Below are 18,389 nucleotides of genomic sequence, written 5' to 3'. Positions count from 1 at the left end.
GGAGGCGGTTCCGCCGGGTGAGGCGGGAGAGGCCCCACCTCATCCGGGCGGTGCGAAGGCACCTCAGGGCTCGCCGTAAGTATTCAAAAACAGGACACCTGTACACATTACTACATACATTTCATGAATAAAGCAAATGTGTTGTACAATATCACTTCCCATGTGCCTAATAGCCACCTAGTAATACCATATCTGTCCCAGATCAAGGATGCAGGTTGCAGGGGTTCTCCCATGAGCGTGCTTGCAACGTCCGACCATCCCCCCGAGATGAATGAGATGATATGCCACACTTTACTATTCCCCTTATTGTGGTGGCTGATTACTGTGTCCTGGTACAGCTGCCTGAGGCCCTACTTTTACTGCATGTTATGGCCTAAATCACATAAAAGAATTGTGCTCAACACCCTTCCCACTGCCCCCCCCCCCCAATAACTCCTACAACAACTGCCCATCAACCCCTCGTTGCATCTCACAATGCAAACATGCTGGTCAGCAATGAATTTGGTATGGCCACATGTCCTGTGTGGTGTGTGTCAGAGGAGGGTCCAGGGTTCTGTTTCATGTCATCTGATGCAGCTCATTCCCCATGGGCATAGGCTACGCCTTACCACACCCTGCCCCATCCCCTGCCTCACGCCACCCAGCTACTGCACTATGCAAGCCATGGTGTATGCACTGATCTCAATCACACTCCTTTTACATACACAGGGCTCCACCAGCAGGAAGCTGAGCGGCAGGATGAGGAGGGCCACCACCTCCAGGAGGAGGAGGAGGAGGAGGAGGAGCAGGAGGAGGAGGAGGAGCAGGAGGAGCAGGAGAAGGGGCACATGGAGGAGGAGGAGGAGCAGCAGCCAGGCCAGGAGGCGGGCCACCAGGAAGAAGAGGACTCGGAGGACTCGGAGGAGGGAGTCCTCATCATAGATGAGGATCTGGACATTCATGAGGACCCCTCCCACCTGCAGCTCCGTATCAGGCCTCTCCCTCCCCACATGCAGCGCCATCGCCTGGCCCACCTCCATCCCCTGGGCCAGCTTCTGTGTCCCCTGGCCCACCTCCATCCCCTGGGCCAGCTTCTGTGTCCCCTGGCCCACCTCCATCCCCTGGGCCATCTTCCGTGTCCCCTGGCCCACCTCCAGCCTTTGGCCCGGCTACTGTAGTGCGCCTCCTGCAGCAGCTGGTAGATGGCCAGCACCAGCTTATAGTTGGCCAGCAACAGCTGCTGCAGGAGGTGACAGCCCTACGGCAGGGCAATGAGCAGCTCCAGGGCCCACTAAGGGTACTACTGGGGCTGCTCATTGCCCTGCTACAGAGGGCCTTACTAAGAGGGCGTGGCCGCCCTTAATTTAAATAGGGGGGGCCTGTTGGGGGTGTGGGGAGTGGGTGGGGGAGGGAATTGTTGGGGTTGTGTGTGTGGGGGGAGGGAAATGTTGGGGTTGTGTGTGTGGGGGGAGGGAAATGTTGGGGGTTCTGTGGGGGGTGGGGGAGGGAATTGTTGGGGTTGTGTGTGTGGGGGGAGGGAAATGTTGGGGGTTCTGTGGGGGGTGGGGGAGGGAATTGTTGGGGTTGTGTGGGGAGTTGTGGGGGGGAGGAGGGCATTGTTGGGGTTTATTTTGTAGGGGTGGGGGTGGGGGGAAATAAATGTTTTGTTACAATATAACTATCAGTGTGTGTGTGTGTGTTTGTCTCCCTTGTGCATTACATATCACCAAATGGTGCTGTTGAGTAGAGAGGAAGGAGGCAGCAATATGCATAGCATTAAATGTGCTGTGTGAATGAGAAGGTGATGTATGTCTGAGAATGTTGGCCATACAGAACGCCACCTGTTCATTCCAACCTGCATGGCCATATGTGCAGGGGGGTTGGGCCGGGGAGGCTGGATGGATATTTGTGTTCATGAATAAAAATGGCCAGCCAGCATCTCTCTCTCCCTTCCTCCCTCCCCTCCACCATACTGACCCACAATACAGAGTGCCATCAATAAGAGATTAATAGTGTACCACGTGTGATCTGCCAGGTACACACTTCCACATAACTCCAGGTACCACATACAAAGTGTTTGCTGTCTGATGGACACATATCCTTACCCACAAGCCACATTGGTGGGGGGGGGGGGGGGGGCAAGAAGGACCTACAAACAGCTGGCTCATATTTTCACATTGAATACATCAGCTATGGTATATAATGCTGAGGAGCAAAAGGGAAACAATGGGAAACCCAATAGATGGATGGTTACTTCATCACAGTTGCAATGTAATACTTGTGTTAGGGAAGGGCACAAATAAAAATGGTGCTCATTATTTGCAGCTGTGATGACACTTTCTCCAGTAGTCGATCAAGGTGTGTGACATTCAAGTATTCTGGGTTTGTGTCAAACTTTGTCTCTGAAGTGACTTGCCTTAGGTGGGATTTGAACCAGCAACCTTATGATTATAAGGCTGGTGCTCTAACCACTAGGCCACAGCAGCCACCAGGTTTTAGCCACCACCAGTTACTTTGGGTTGGTACCTGTACACACACCCCTCTCCCTCACCACCACGTCATAGGCCTCAGTGGCACTACCTGTAGCCACCTCGATCATTTTGTCCAGGCTACCGATTAAAAACAATGTAATGTGCATGTTCCCTACCCTACTACCTATGGAGCAATTTAGGAAGGTGTTCCATAATGTGCTATACACATCCATTGCATTAATCATTCTCCCCTCCCCCGCCTATGGACCTTGAGAATGGGTGGCCACTTCATAAATGGGGACTGGGGTACACCACATAAACAAGGAAGATGGAAGCTACCGGGAACCAATACAGCACCTCCAACAGCTGGCCCACACCACTGAGGACCTGCCAACCCCACAGTACAGTGCACAGGAACCTGGTGAAAAGAGAGCTACCTAACATCTGACTCCAGACTACATACATACAGTGAATGCACACTCCTTGACTATGAGCACAAAGAGAAGAGGTGGCAGACAAACGAGAGCTTACCATGAACGTCTGTTTCAAGACTGTGTAGTGCGCCTTTTATCTTCGGGAACATTAGCTGCACATCTCCCTGATTGAAATGACCCTTACCGAGGGGTGCTTGATTTGGGGTGAGTGTAGCAAACTCGTGGCCCCCACACACTGCCTGCTACAACCAGGCAGAGAGAATGGGAGAAAGGAAGGGAGCATCAGGGGATGTGGAAGAGAGGAAACGGAAGGTGTGGTGGCTGAGGGCCAACAATAATCCCCCCCCCCCTAAATACACAGGTGTACCCAAGCATACATTGCTAAACACATACCTTCATATAAGTGAGGGTAAAACCCTGTAAATGATTATTACGAACAACCGGCAAGGTCTAAGTGCAGGGAATGGCAGGTAAAATGGCAATGAAGAAAGGGAAGGCAGGTGGAGACGCCTATACTTATCTACTCATAATCGAAACCATGTGTTCCTAATCGCTATCTGAGCTGGGCACGCTTAGGAATTATGTGTATAATTGAAAAACAAACGCCCATATCAGAATCGCCTATTCCCCCGTCTCAATGGGCGTTCTTGGCGCCTATATAAACGCCCACTCCGTATTTTCGAAAACTCCATTGGTACAATGCCACCACGCATGCCGCCGACCCGGAAGGGTAATTTTGTCGATGCAGAGGTGGAGCTCCTGGTGCATGAAATTGTACAGCGGCACCGGAGTCTGTTTGCTCCCACAGGGCAGAGGCTGGCAGCAACAGTAAAGCAGCGCGAATGGGAGGCAGTACGGGACAGCCTGAATGCTGTCTTCCATGCTGGGAGAGACGTGGAGGACTGCAAGAGGAAGTGGCGGAAGCTGAGGAGGGATGTTCGGAGGAAGGCGGGGGCCAATCCCCCAGTCAATGACACTGCCAACCTTACACCCATGGAGCTGATGGTGTACTCCCTCCTACCCCAGGAGGGCATCCATGGGATTGGCTCCCTGGACACCTCGGGCCAGGCTGAGGACTCAGGTAGGTGTTTCATTATGCAGTTGGGGTATCTGTTGTGCTGCAGTACACTTGTGTTATAGAAGTTGGGGTCAGGGGGAGGGAGGTGAGGAGTGGGGGGCAGGAGGAGGGAGGTAGGTGGGGGGGGGGGGAGTATCTCTGGCTGTCTTTATGTATATTAACAGGCCACCTTTATGATGCTGTTGTGACCTGGTAACCCCTACTCACTAGCTCTCTACCCTTACTCCCTATCCCTACCGTTGTCATTGTGTTTCCTCTTACTTGTCCTGTGTGCCCATATTTATAGAATTAATTGTAAGCTCTATTTGAGTAGTGGTAGTGGTCATGTGTGTTATAGGAGCAAGCAGACAGGGTGGGTGCTGTGTGTGTGTGTGAGCACCCCCAATATTGAGGAAAGATCATGTAGCTGTGCAGGGAGGAGTGTTGGTCACTGGGCTTAGCACCCCCAATACTACTTTCCAGTTGGCTCCTATGGGTGTGTGTAGGTTACTACTGTGGCAGAACTCTGGGGGCCGTCCTTCCCTACTACTCCCTCCTATTTTCCCATTACCAAACTGTGCCTAGTTCCTCCTGTGACCTCTGTGCTCTACTGAGTGTGGGCCACATGCATTCAACTGAAGGAGCCTGTAATGGGGGTCATAAAGCAGTTCTATGCAGTTTAGCAAGTCAGTAGTAACACAACACATGCTGCAATGTTGTTCATTTTAACAATTATACAACTAACAGCTTGAGCACAACGTTGTGAGTGGTGTCCTTCTCTTGGCTGCTCATCCACCACCTCTACCCAGCTGCCTGCGGGCCTCTCTCTTTCGTACCCGTGTCAATTCCATTCCTCCTCACCATCTCTTTGCTGGGTCATCAGGTTGGGGGACATACCAATGTATATGAATGCTGAAAGACAAAAGTGGGTTATTTGCACCAACACTATTCCTCACTCTTGTGCTATACAGGTGAAGACTCAGAGGAGGCTGGCCCTAGTGGCCTGCAAGGCCAACGCCCTACACCATCCGTCCAGCCTCAACCTCCACAGCCTGCAGCACCAGCAGTCCAGCCTCCACCACCTGCACCAGCTGTGCATCCTCCGCGTCCACCACCACCTGCACCAGCTGTCCAGCCTCTACCACCACCAGCTGTCCAGCCTCTGCCACCACCACCACCACCACCTGCACCAGCTGTCCAGCCTCTGCCACCACCACCACCAGCTGCACAGCCTCTGCCACCACCACCACCACCACCACCACCTGCACCAGCAGAGGCTGCACCTCCAGCACCGGAGGACTTTGGTGAGGAGGAGGAGGGCCCAGCTCCCCGCCAGAGGCCATCCGGCCAAAGGAGGCAACTCCTGCGGCTGGCCACGGAACTACTCCGCCACAACGTGCGCTTGGAGGAGTACCGCCAGCAGAAACTGGAGCTGCAGCGCCAAGCACTGGAGGCACAGCAGCGAGCACACCAGGAACTCCTCCAGGCGCAACGTGAAGGCCACCAGGAGGTGCTCCAGCAACTGAGACGGCTGGAGCAGAGCATCCAACACCTGCGCCCTCAGGGCACCGTGCCTACTCCAGCCCCCGTGCTGCTGGAGCAGCCCCTGCCATCAACATCCTCCTCCTCCACTGACCACCAGCAACCACCAGCTAAGAGGTGGGCATTGCGAACCTCAGCCTCTGCACCCACTCCTGCAGCACCCGCCAAATCTGCTGCTCCCATTCTGGGTCCTGTGGCCAGACCACTAGAACCAAGAAGGTGGCCCGATTTCCACGGTGCAGCCGAAGCAGCAGGCTGCCGTGGGGATAGGGAAGAGGACACTGGGAGCAGCAGCTCAGAAGAGACTTCCCATGCAGCACCAGCTGCAAAGGAAGGGCGTGGGAGGGGTAGGAGGGGACGGGGGAAGGGAAGGGGAAAATGATGGGACATGCTGTAGGGTGAGGGTTGGTGGGAGGGGGGTGGGTGTGGGAGGGGGGTGGTGGGGGTGGTGGTGGTGGGCTTGAACAAACACATATGCACTGTATGTAAAAAATAAATGTTCACTTACATTCACCTAAAACTTGTTTCAATGAGTCTTTGTCTTGCTCTTACGCCAAGCTGGTAGGCATTGAGCTCTGCTCTGTGGGCTGGGGGTGGAGGGGGCTCCTCTTCCAGCTCATCTGGGGCCTCTTCTGGTGGTGGCTGTGGCTCCTCTGGGAGAGGCTGTCCTCTGCGCTGGGCCAAATTGTGTAACATACAGCACGCCACAAAGATCTTGGCCACCTTTTCTGGACTGTAGAGCAGCTCTCCTCCAGACCGGTCCAGACAGCGGAAGCGGTTTTTCAATAAACCAAAGGTGCGCTCAATGATCCCCCGGGTGCTGCGATGTTTCCTGTTGTAGGTTTCTTCTGGCCCTGGTTGTGGGTGGATCAGGGGGGTCATAAGCCATGTCCTCTGCGGGTAGCCTCGGTCACCTTTGCAGAAAAGCAGAATGAGATAGATGAGTGTGTATCGCTTGGAGCAGGTACAGGGCGGGCGGGGGGATTTGGATAGTGGGTTGTGGTGGAGGAAGCCAGGGCGGAGGGTTGCCCAGTGGAGGAGGTCTAGTATGGGTGGTACATGCATGTTGCACTTACCTAGTAGCCATCCACCAATGAACTCCCCTCGCTGGAACCTGCGGAAGATGCCCGAGTGCTGTAGGATGTAGGCATCATGGCTGGAGCCGGGGTACCTGGCACACACGTCTAATATCTCCCCCTGGGCATCACATACAACTTGCATGTTCATAGAATGAAATGCCTTCCTATTTCTGTAGGTGGCTTCGTGTGCCCGGGGGGGTCTGAGGGCTACGTGTGTGCAGTCTATCACACCGATGACCGAGGGGAATCTAGCAACAGCATAGAAGGCGGCCATGTTGTTGTGCAGGGCCTGGGGGGTGGTGGGGAAAGTGATGTAGTGTGAGGTGTGAGTTATGAAGGCATCCAGGAACTGGGTGAGACAGTGTGAAATAGAAGCCTGGGTGAGGCCTGTGTTAGCAGCTAATACGGATTGAAAACTGCCAGTGGCCAGGACAGAGAGAGCGGAAGTGATTTTGAGGTGGGCAGGGATGGGGTTATTCCTACGTGTCTGGGGCTGAAGGAGGGGTGTCAGCTGCTCACACAGCTGACGAATAGTGGCCCTATCAAACCTGAACCTTGTTAGACACTGCTGGTCAGTGAGTTGTAGGAAGGTGGTGCGGGGCCTAAACACTCAGGGCCGTGAATACCTCCTGCGGTGGGTGGCCTCTTCGTGTAGCATGTATGCCACAAGTGCATTAAGTGCATCCATATCCCCACCACCAGTGCAAGTATTAGGACTAGTAGTCAAACAGCAACACACACAGATCTGTCACTTCCAGCCACCACGCCCTCTGGCCACTCACTCGCCAAACAGTACAGGCACACAGAGACAAACGGAGGTCAGGGAATAGAGTATACACGTGGGAAGAGTGAATGGGGAGGGATAGGGGGAGGGGAAGGGGGCGATGGAGCAAAGGAGTAGGAGTAAGGAACGGTGAAAGGGTACTTGATATATTCCTTAGGAACAGACAATCAAACATATAAACGGCAAGTGACCGTACTTACTTGCAAATGCGCAGTACAGACTTCCCTCTCTGTCTCGCCCTCGCATCAAGACGTCATGACGTCAGAGGGCGGAACAGAGAGGAAACAGAGTCGAATTGTCGGATGCCGCTGCCGCCTGGAAAGGAGCATCACGCGAAACAACCTCCACCCTCCCCCCATCTCTGCCGCCGCTCCCTCCCCTCTCCGTATTGGGCCCCCTGCACTGACCTGACACCTCCAAACCAAAATTCTGTTTTTGATCCACAAGTAGATCACAAATCACTTACAGATTTTGCATTTGTTAGCAAAAATATAACACAGATTTAGAACCCCATTTTATATAAAATGTAGAGAACAGAATTGAGACATCCAGATTGAGATGTACTCAGTTCCAGAAGTATTTTAGGAAAAGATTTGTTGACATGGGGCCTTTTCTAATATACCTGCAGAAGTACACATGTATTTGATGGCATGTGCAGAAGGAGCAGCCATTTCACAAATTTCATGGAAGAGACAAACAATATGGACGCAGCAACTTCAATGTGGATGTGTTGACACTGACATATGGAAGTGGCAATTTCACAAATTCCACATGTAAGTGGCACTGCTTGTACATGTGCAGCCTACATGTGTAAGCAGCATCAATTAAATGGTGAGGCCATAATTTGAACTTGGTTTCATTCTGGGAGCAGAAATAAATAATGGAGGACTAAGGAGAATGACTCCTTTAATCCCTTGTGTAGAGCTCTGGCAGAAATGAGCACTTTTTAAAAACCTTTGTGTGCCTTTTTGCTGGTGTAAAGCCCAATGTAAACATTTTCCCCATACACATGTATTCCTTTTTTCAAAATGGGGAATACATGTGTAGCTTTGAGTCCTGTCCAGGTCACACCCTAACCATAACCCCTTGAAATCTCTGTGATGTATGTATTTCCATATGTAAATAGTGACTTTTTCAAATTGGTATTTATACATGTATATGATATGCACTTGTAAATGTTGGTATTTATTTGTGGATGTTCCCAAAATAACATCTTAGGCAGTTGATACACTTGGTATAGATATCAGAGCAGAGGGAAGTCGCATGGTTTCCCTCCATTATTTGATAGATGAGTTCCTAAAATAAACTTGTTCTAATATCACTGGAATCTATTGGTGACCCATGAAAGAACCTAGAAGGGTGCACGTTAATTGCTAGGAATTGCTTCATAAGATGCAAAATAAAGATTATGAGTTAATTTTTTAAAAGGTCTCCTAAAATCCATATAAAGGCTTTACCTCTGGCATCTGTTCCACAATTCTTCCTTCTTCTCTAATGTAAATGGAATAGTATCAGCCATTTCCTTTACAAAATCTATGAAGGAAAAGTTCATCAGTGGTGACATTCTTTTCTGTGGAGCAGAAGGAGGAGACCGGTAGACTCCTCCTGGTCAGAGAAGCTTAGGAGCTCAGGAGCCTGGTCAGAGAAGCTCAGACTCTGTTTCAGAAAAACACTCTGTTGGAGATATCTAAGTACAGTATATGCCTGGCTAATAGATAAAGCCACCTCTGTAAGTGATTCCCTCTTCTGCTGAGATCAAGGCCTTGTTGTTGGATAGTACCATAATGGAGCTTCTCTCAATGCATTGGCATGAGGGCAGCCCGGACTAGTGTTGAGGCCCTTTGATGTTTCAACACTGATTCTCTGCCTTCAGGCACCATAATACTTTATATATTTTCAGAGCACTTAGCCTTCCAAAGTTCCATAGGTTTCTATGGAACTTTGGAAGGCTAAATGCTTTGAAAATATGCCTAGGCCAATTTCCATCTGCACTGGTAGCTTATGGTTATAGTTTATGATTTAATTGGATTGATATACTGCCATATGTGACTGGCAGATCACAGCAGTTTGCATATTAAGAATGCACACAGAATTATGTGGAAAGGAACTACAATATTATTGAATAGGAAACATATACAATCACACCAACTGGGGAATGAGGGCAGACAGGACAACAGGTAAAACAATATGAAAGAAAAAAAATAGGACAATCTGCAGGGAGAACTAGAAACAATATAAACTGGCCTAATCTGGAGTAAAAGCCTTTTTAAAAAGCCATGTCTTCAATAACGTCGTGAAGGTTTTAAAAGATTGCTCAGCCAGAAGTGGGAGGTGGAGGGAATTTCATAAAAAAAGGGGATACAAAGTAAAAAGCACAATGTGTAGTTGATTCTAGCTGGGCATTGCATGAGCTGGGAAGGACAAGACGAAAATCATTTATTGAGTGAAGTAACCGAACAGGTATGTAGGGCATTGTGAGGTTTTATAGGTAGAGCAGAACACCTATCTTAAAGGCTCTGAAAGTTACAGTGAGTAGCTTGAATATAATACACTGTTCTATAGGGAGCCAGTGGTACTTCTAAAATAGGGGCGTGACATGGTCTGATCTATGAGTGTGACAAAGGAGACAGATGGCAGTATTTTGAAGTGAATGCAAGCGCTTAAGGGTTGTCCTATTACAGCCTAGATAAATAATGTTACAATAGTCAAGTCTCATGGTCAGAAGAGATAAAATAAGCAAATGAAAGGAAGAGTGGTTGAAATATTTCCTGGTAGTTCAAAGAAACCTGATATACAGAGACCAGAAACCTGGGGAGTAAAAGAGAGACTAGAATCAAGTATAACACCTAAATAGTTAACAGACTCTACCAGGGAAATGGAGGTACCAAAGAGATTCAGAGGATAAGATGGAGTAGTGAAACCACCAGTGCAGTCCTCTAAGACAAATAGTAGTTCAACACTTTTTGGATCCTTTTGCTCTACATCTCCTTGAAGATTGCCAATACCAATAGTGGATGGGCTGCAGAAGAAAAAGTGGCATCCTCCTGGGTCTTGAGGTGTATCAGTGACTGGTTCTCAGATCCTCAGAGGCAGGTGCATTTCCTAGATGTTGTTATGAATGAGCACTCTCTCTGAGGGGATACTTTGGGGATGAAATGGTAGCTGCTAAGATCTCTCTTCTTCTGGAATTATGTACCAATAAGGACCAATGCTGTTGCTCATCTTTACCTTCACTTGATGCTTAGCATCAGTAACTGCTGATTCTGGTACCAAAGCACCAGAAATCTTTGATAATTTTGGGTAGGACTTCAACAGTAATTGGTCCTTTTGGCCTCTATCAGTGCTTTACTTCAAAGGAGGTCAGTGTCTCTGTAGGAGTATATACTGCCCATACCTGTTTGTATGCATAAGGCCTGTATAGCCTAACTGAGGCATATGAACCAAACTCTAACTGCAACATAACCATCCTGTCGTGGCTACTACAAGACTTCCTTTGTGTATGGTCAGCCTGACATTCCAAAGAACATCTGTGCTGTCTCTCTGGTGTGAAACCTACAGATTGAGATTTATAATGACATAGGAATGAGGTGACCCTCATTAGAGGTGCCAGCAGTACTAGCTCTGATAAGGAGGGCCATCTGCAAGGCCAGGAGCCTTATTATATTATCTGCTGGACAGCTATCCTGGCCCTAGCTGATAACAATCACCATCTAGCCAGCTCAGTGGGTCCTACTTAGCCAAGACCTTACCTCATCTACTGCCCAAGTGTACACCTATACATACAAGGCTTTGTGTGCCCAGCTCATCCAATCAGAGAATTGTTCTATGCGTGATACAATGTCCTCTATATCATGGATTTTGGCTGAGACATTCAGGCAGGGATCACACAGGAAGACTCTCAGGAAGGACAGAGAGTAGATGAAAGAGAGACAGGGACACTCAGTGCTCATAAATGACCCTGAACTACAAGTATGTGCCATACTGAGTAAGAACCAATACTGGGTAGCATCTTATCCACAGCTAAGACTAGTTCCAGAGAAGGGTTGTGTGCATTCCAGCTTCATTGCTGAGACAGCTTTCTACTACAAACATGGACTGAAAAACACTGTGGAGCACAGAAATCCTATGTACATGACCTTGTCCAAGAGCCAGCTATGAAACAGTGTGTAGTCCAAGAGGGAGCAACAGACTTATCAAAGTGCATCCAATGGGTGAGGACAACGTTATTCTTCCTATGATCCAGGTGGTTAGACAGAAAGCATTGCTAAGTTCATGTGTGAGTCTAGACCTTTGGCAGGTAGCTCCTTAGGTTATTATTGTTTCTCTGTTAGTGTTGTATCAAGAATAAGTATTAGTTGCACTGCTATTGCTACCTAACTGTTCTGCCAAGCATTGATAAGTTTTGCTGGTAAGTTTTGTAATTGTTTTGCCAATATATATATATATATATATATATATATATATATATATATATATATATATATATATTACTATAAATCACTTCTATAGCGCTATCAGTCGTACGCAGCGCTTTATATATATATATGTGTGTGTGTGTGTGTATTAATATTAACAATAAATTATAATATATTTCAAGAATGTGGTCCTTGTCTTCTCTTATTACCAGTGTTACAAAGAATATGAGGGATGCTTAGTCGCAAATCATCATCTAGACAAGTGAGTTAGCTTATAACCAATCATTAGGGTAATCACATGATCCAAATGTGCCTTCATCTCCTTAGTGCTAATTCTACAGCACCTGGTATATCTCAGGTCCTCTAGGGTCAGTTCCTCTGATCTCAATGCACTTCGGCTGAACTTATCTGAACATTATGCTCTTGATGACTACATAACACCCCTAGATGTCATTTGTTTGACAGCTGGTACAACTAAGAATATTATGTTTGGGCACAGGGAATAACAGACACAAATTATGGGTGTCTCTATCCAACCTTATCTTGCCACACTTCTGGCACTTCTTGAAGCTGCTGGTGTTGTCTGTTCCATACATATTAGGTGAAATATTGCCACAGTAAGATCAAATGACTTGATGTTTGAAAAGAAATTAAGGGGTCCTTTTACTAAGCTGCAATAAAAAGTGACTTTAGTGCACTATTATGCAGGTCTTTCCCATCTGCTAAGCCCATTTTCACCATAGCTGTAAAATGTCATATGTTCTATTTTTCTGTGTTAATGATCATGCACTAATATTGCCATTAATGTGCAGTCATTTTTAAAAATTACCAGATGAGTACTTACCACCATCCATTATGTAGGTGGTAAGGGCTCACACAGAGGGGCATAATCAAATAGGGCGCCCAAGTTTTCCTGGGGCCATCCTCGCAGGATGTCCCCGTGAAGGTGCGAGGAAACTTGTATTATTGAAACAAGATGGGCGGCCATCTTTCATTTCGATAATATGGTCGGGGACGCCCAAATCTCCACATTTAGGTCGACCTTAGAGATGGTCAACCTAAATGTTGAGATGGTCAACCTTAGAGATGGCCGGCCCCGATTTTCGACGATAATGGAAACTGAGTTCACCCATCTCAGAAGTGACCAAATCCAAGCTATTTGGTCATGGGAGGAGCCAGTATTCGTAGTGCACTGGTCCCCCTCATATGCCAGGACACCAACCAGGCACCCTAGGGGGAACTGCAGTGGACTTCACAAATTGCTCCCAGGTGCATAGCTTCCTTACCTTGGGTGCTGAGCCCCCAACCCCCCCCAAAAAAAACCCCACTCCCCACAACTGTACACCACTACCATAGCCCTAAGGGGTGAAAGGGGGCACCTACATGTGGGTACAGTGGGTTTCTGGTGGGGTTTGAAGGGCTCACATTTACCACCACAAGTGTAACAGGTAGGGGGGATGGGTCTGGGTCCGCCTGCCTGAAGTGCACTGCACTCAATAAAACTGCTCCAGGGACCTGCATACTGCTGTCATGGAGCTGGGTATAACATTTGAGGCTGGCATAGAGGCTGGCAAAACATGTTTTAAAGTAGGGTGGGAGGGGGTTGGTGACCACTGGGAGAGTAAGGGGAGGTTATCTCCGATTCCTTCCGGTGGTCATCAGGTCAGTTTGGGCACCTTTTTGAGGCTTGGTCATAAGAAAAAATGGACCAAGTAAAGTTAGCCAAGTGCTTGTCAGGGACACCTTTCTTTTTTCCATTATTGGACGAAGACACCCATGTGTTAAGCACGCCCTAATCCTGCCTTTGCTACGCTGCAGACACACCCCTGTAAACTTTGGTTGTCCCCGCGACGGAAAGCAGGTGAGGACACCCAAAATTGGCTTTCGATTATGCCAATTTGGGCGACCCTGGGAGAAGGACACCCATTTCCCTATTTGTGTTGGAAGATGGGTGCCCTTCTCTTTAGAAAATAAGCCTGACAGTATCCCTGCACTAACCAGTTAGTGCATCTTCATTACTGTGCACTAACTGGTTAGTACAGGAACACCCACTCTCTGCCCCTGAAACATCTCCTTCAAAGAAAAATAGAAAAAATATTTAGTGCATGGTTATCACATACACATTTTGAAGTTACAACAGTACTCCTGAGTGTGTCCTACGGTACTCCATTTTTTAGCTGTGCTAGGTACAGTTAGCACCTAAAGCAGCTTAGTAGAAGGATCCCTAAGTATTAATGCTGGTGTAGACTGCAGGTGCAAAAACCGCAAGAAAACGAGATAGAACAGACACGGAAACCCATCAATAAAGTGCAATGTATTATTTTTTAGAAAATATTTACTTCACTGCAGAAGGTAGCATTTGACTTCAGTTCATGCATTTTTAAACAAATATTGGACCCATCCCTCACAAATATTAACCTAATTATGGATGGTGTAATTAATTTGCTGCATCCATAGACTATCAAGCATAAAACGTTAGAAAATAAGCATATATTATAGCCTGCAGTCTCCAACAAGTAGTTGTGCACCAACAGCAAAAAACAGAGAGCAGCGCTCAAGCTTCCAGAAGCTCAGCTTTTCGTCCTTCCTGGGGATGCGCTTTCGCCTTCAACGTAAGAAAATAAAACGTCGCACTCCGATCATAAAAATATATATATATATAACAGAGGCGTCAGGAAGCACCATATCATTTAGTTCGAATAGCAGCTAAGTGGATTTGTTCAGCAATGGAAGCTTTCGGCTGTTTACGCATTATTAAATAAGGAATCCTTAGCTTTCCGTTGTAATATCTATAATACGTACCAAACAGTCATAAAATGGTTTGCATATAACCCGCAAACTGATAGGTGCAAAAGCTTTTGCTTTCTTATAGAGCTAGGATTATCACTAACCTTTTATTAGCACTGGAGTTAGAGCTCGGGTTGATTTATAATAGAACAGAGGCTCAGGTTTCACAGGCAGTGGAAATTTTGAGCAAAAACGGGTTAAATGCGAAATGGACTGTAAGTTCAGATTTATTTATTTATTTTCATTAAACCTACCTAGTTTGCCGCCAGAGGAAAATCTGGATGGGTAGCGGGATGCCCCTGCTGCTATCTTGCTCCTGTCCTTCCGAGCTTTTTCTCTTCACCATGTTGGGAATCTGTCCTTAGCTTTATTCATTCCTGCCAGTTGTGTCAAGCAGCCCCCAGCCGTTTTCCCCGCAGTTCTCAAAGCTCTCTCGCTACAATATGGCTCCGGGAATAGGTTGAAAGCGAGAGCCTGGCGGTCCGTGGCAAAGAAGATACCAGTCGCTTCCGCCTAGAGCTCTCCAGGGTTTCAGCACCTCCGTCTCTGGACAGCGACCAGCTGCTGCAGCGCCACCACCATCAGTGCAAGGAAGAGGCGGCTATGAAACCACGGAGCTGGGAAGAAGGGAGGGCGAGCGAACCATGAGTAGAGGGTGGTGGTTAGGACAGACCATATTGTTACACATACTTTGGAACACTCCTAGGTGTTGAACGTCTTGCAGATTTTATTTTGAAGTTGAAGGTGCGAATTTCTCGAGGAAGAAAGATTACAAGCCCATATCTTCCCCCTTTTCGCTATCCCCCCTTCTTATAAAAATAGGGTATTAAAAAAAAAGGACAGATTTGAGATAACTGTAAAAAAAAAAAAAAAAAAACATGATCGTCCCATCTCCTACTGTGCTAGGGGTTATCAATGTTATTTTGGACCCAGGGCAGTACCGGGACAGGGGTGAAGGGGAGCTACTCCCATCTGGGACCAGTAGACTTTCAGAGAGACCCCTGAAATCCCGTTGAGGTGGAAGGGTAGAGACAGGAGAAGTGAGGTATGGGGGTTACTTTGCAAAGGGGGCTACTTAGGATGAGCCTTTGAGGTAAGTAAGCTTTTTTTTGGGGGGGGGGGGGGGAGATTGCAGGACAGGTCAGTGTGAGGTGCTGCCATGGCTACATTTATTTTTTATTTGGACAGCAGGCATGCTATCAGCAGTTATGACATCTATGCATGGCACTGATCTGTATGCCAGCTGTCACAATCAGGTTTTGCATTATGCTGGCTGGTTTAAACACATGGTAAGAAAAGAGGATAAAGTGTAGGAAGAGCCTGAGACATAGTGTGAGAAATGGAGTGAGGATGAGACATATTGAAAAAGTATGGGGATACTGTGGAGGGGTATGAGAGAAGAAGGGGTGAGTCCATGAAGGGGTTCAATGAGGCTGAGAATGAGATTTAAAAAAAGGTGGACGAGAGGCTATAGGAGACAGAAGCATGGCCTGGAGGCAAGGGCGGGAAATAAGGAGAGACAGGGATGGAGCTGGGGCTAGTGAGGAGATTAGAGGCAGTGGAGGGAAGATGAGGGCAGTGAAGGTGAGTACAAAGGATGAAAATAGGGGTCCAGGGAGTGGGTGAAAGAGAGGAAATAGGAAACTGGGGAAGGAGAGAGACAGAGGGAGCAATGGGAGTCCTGCAGAGTGGATGAGAGCCAGATAGGAAAAGCTGGCAAGGAGATAAGGGTGAAAAGAATGAGACTAAGGAGTAAAGGGTCAGAAAAAAGGAAGAATGAGGGGTACATAAGTACATAAGTACATAAGTAGTGCCATACTGGGAAAGACCAAAGGTCCATCTAGCCCAGCATCCTGTCACCGACAGTGGCCAATCCAGGTCAAGGGCACCTGGCACGCTCCCCAAACGTAAAAACATTCCAGACAAGTTATACCTAAAAATGCGGAATTTTTCCAAGTCCATTTAATAGCGGTCTATGGACTTGTCCTTTAGGAATCTATCTAACCCCTTTTTAAACTCCGTCAAGCTAACCGCCCGTACCACGTTCTCCGGTAACGAATTCCAGAGTCTAATTACAAGTTGGGTGAAGAAAACTTTTCTCCGATTCGTTTTAAATTTACCACACTGTAGCTTCAACTCATGCCCTCTAGTCCTAGTATTTTTGGATAGCGTGAACAGTCGCTTCACATCCACCCGATCCATTCCACTCATTATTTTATACACTTCTATCATATCTCCCCTCAGCCGTCTCTTCTCCAAGCTGAAAAGCCCTAGCCTTCTCAGCCTCTCTTCATAGGAAAGTCGTCCCATCCCCACTATCATTTTCGTCGCCCTTCGTTGTACCTTTTCCAATTCTACTATATCTTTTTTGAGATACGGAGACCAGTACTGAACACAATACTCCAGGTGCGGTCGCACCATGGAGCGATACAACGGCATTATAACATCCGCACACCTGGACTCCATACCCTTCCTAATAACACCCAACATTCTATTCGCTTTCCTAGCCGCAGCAGCACACTGAGCAGAAGGTTTCAGCGTATCATCGACGATGACACCCAGATCCCTTTCTTGATCCGTAACTCCTAACGCGGAACCTTGCAAGACGTAGCTATAATTCGGGTTCCTCTTACCCACATGCATCACTTTGCACTTGTCAACATTGAACTTCATCTGCCACTTGCACGCCCATTCTCCCAGTCTCGCAAGGTCCTCCTGTAATCGTTCACATTCCTCCTGCGACTTGACGACCCTGAATAATTTTGTGTCATCGGCGAATTTAATTACCTCACTAGTTATTCCCATCTCTAGGTCATTTATAAATACATTAAAAAGCAAAATCAGAAATGAGTGGAATAAAGGCAAAAAAGAGAAAGGAAGGGGAAAAGAAGCATAGATATAAAGATGAAAGGGAAGATGAAAAGAGCAGAAAGAAGAAATCCCAACCCTAACCCTAACAATATCCCAACCATTGCCCTAACCATAACTCTAACCCTAGCTGTATCCCAACCTTAACTCCAACCCTAATGCTATCCCTAATCCTAACTGTATCCCAGCTTTAAGTCTATCTCTAACCCTAACCCCTAAACCCAACCCTAAACAAAATCCTAACCATATCCCAACCCTAACCCTAATCATTACCCCGACCCAAACCACAACTCTAAGCTTAACCCTAACCCTGATCTTAATGATAACCATATCCCAACCCTAACCCTAAACATTATCCTAACTGTATCCCAACCCTAACACTAATCATAAATGTATCCCAACCTTAAACTTAATCCTAACCTTAACCATATCCCAACACTAAACCTAATTCTAACCCTTACTCTAACCATTTACCAATATTAACCCTAAGCCCACCCTAACTGTATTCTTTTTAAGGATTGAAATGTGTCCATTTCAGATGTACATCTTTTCTATTTTTGCATTTAGCAGAGTACAGGAGAAATATATTTCTGTTTCTCTTTTACCCATATGTTCATTGCTTAGAGAGGGTTGCAACTTCAAAATAACATGGAGGAGTGGCCTAGTGGTTAGGGTGGTGGACTTTGGTTCTGGGGAACTGAGGGACTGAGTTCGATTCCCGTCACAGGCAGCTCCTTGTGACTCTGGGCAAGTCACTTAACCCTCCATTGCCTGCCGCCATGAGTGGGAAAGCGCGGGGTACAAATGTAACAAAAATAAAATTTTTGTCTGCATGAGGTTTTTTTTTTTGAGGTTCCCCTATTTTATATGAAGTAAGGGTCTGTCCATGTTCTGCATGTGTGACTGAGGTGAAGGATGCTGCTAGCATGTAATGTGTGTGTAGGAATCTGTAAAAGTCCAGCTTATTCTAGGT

General features: G+C 47.4%; 1 protein-coding gene across 1 annotated transcript in view; it reads right to left on the bottom strand.

Annotated features, from left to right (window-relative positions):
• UNC80 (unc-80 homolog, NALCN channel complex subunit) overlaps positions 1-14,894 on the bottom strand; it is a 417,216-nt gene extending 402,322 nt beyond the window's left edge. Inside the window, 1 exon segment of the mRNA XM_030209474.1 lies at positions 14,803-14,894. Within this exon segment, the coding sequence (XP_030065334.1) occupies positions 14,803-14,894 (92 nt within the window).
• Positions 14,895-18,389: the final 3,495 nt, after the last annotated feature.

The sequence above is a fragment of the Microcaecilia unicolor genome, chromosome 7, assembly GCF_901765095.1.
Source record: "Microcaecilia unicolor chromosome 7, aMicUni1.1, whole genome shotgun sequence".
NCBI classification, from domain to species: domain Eukaryota; kingdom Metazoa; phylum Chordata; class Amphibia; order Gymnophiona; family Siphonopidae; genus Microcaecilia; species Microcaecilia unicolor.
Note: the sequence above shows the minus strand (reverse complement) of the source record. Positions and strands in the feature narration are given on the sequence as shown.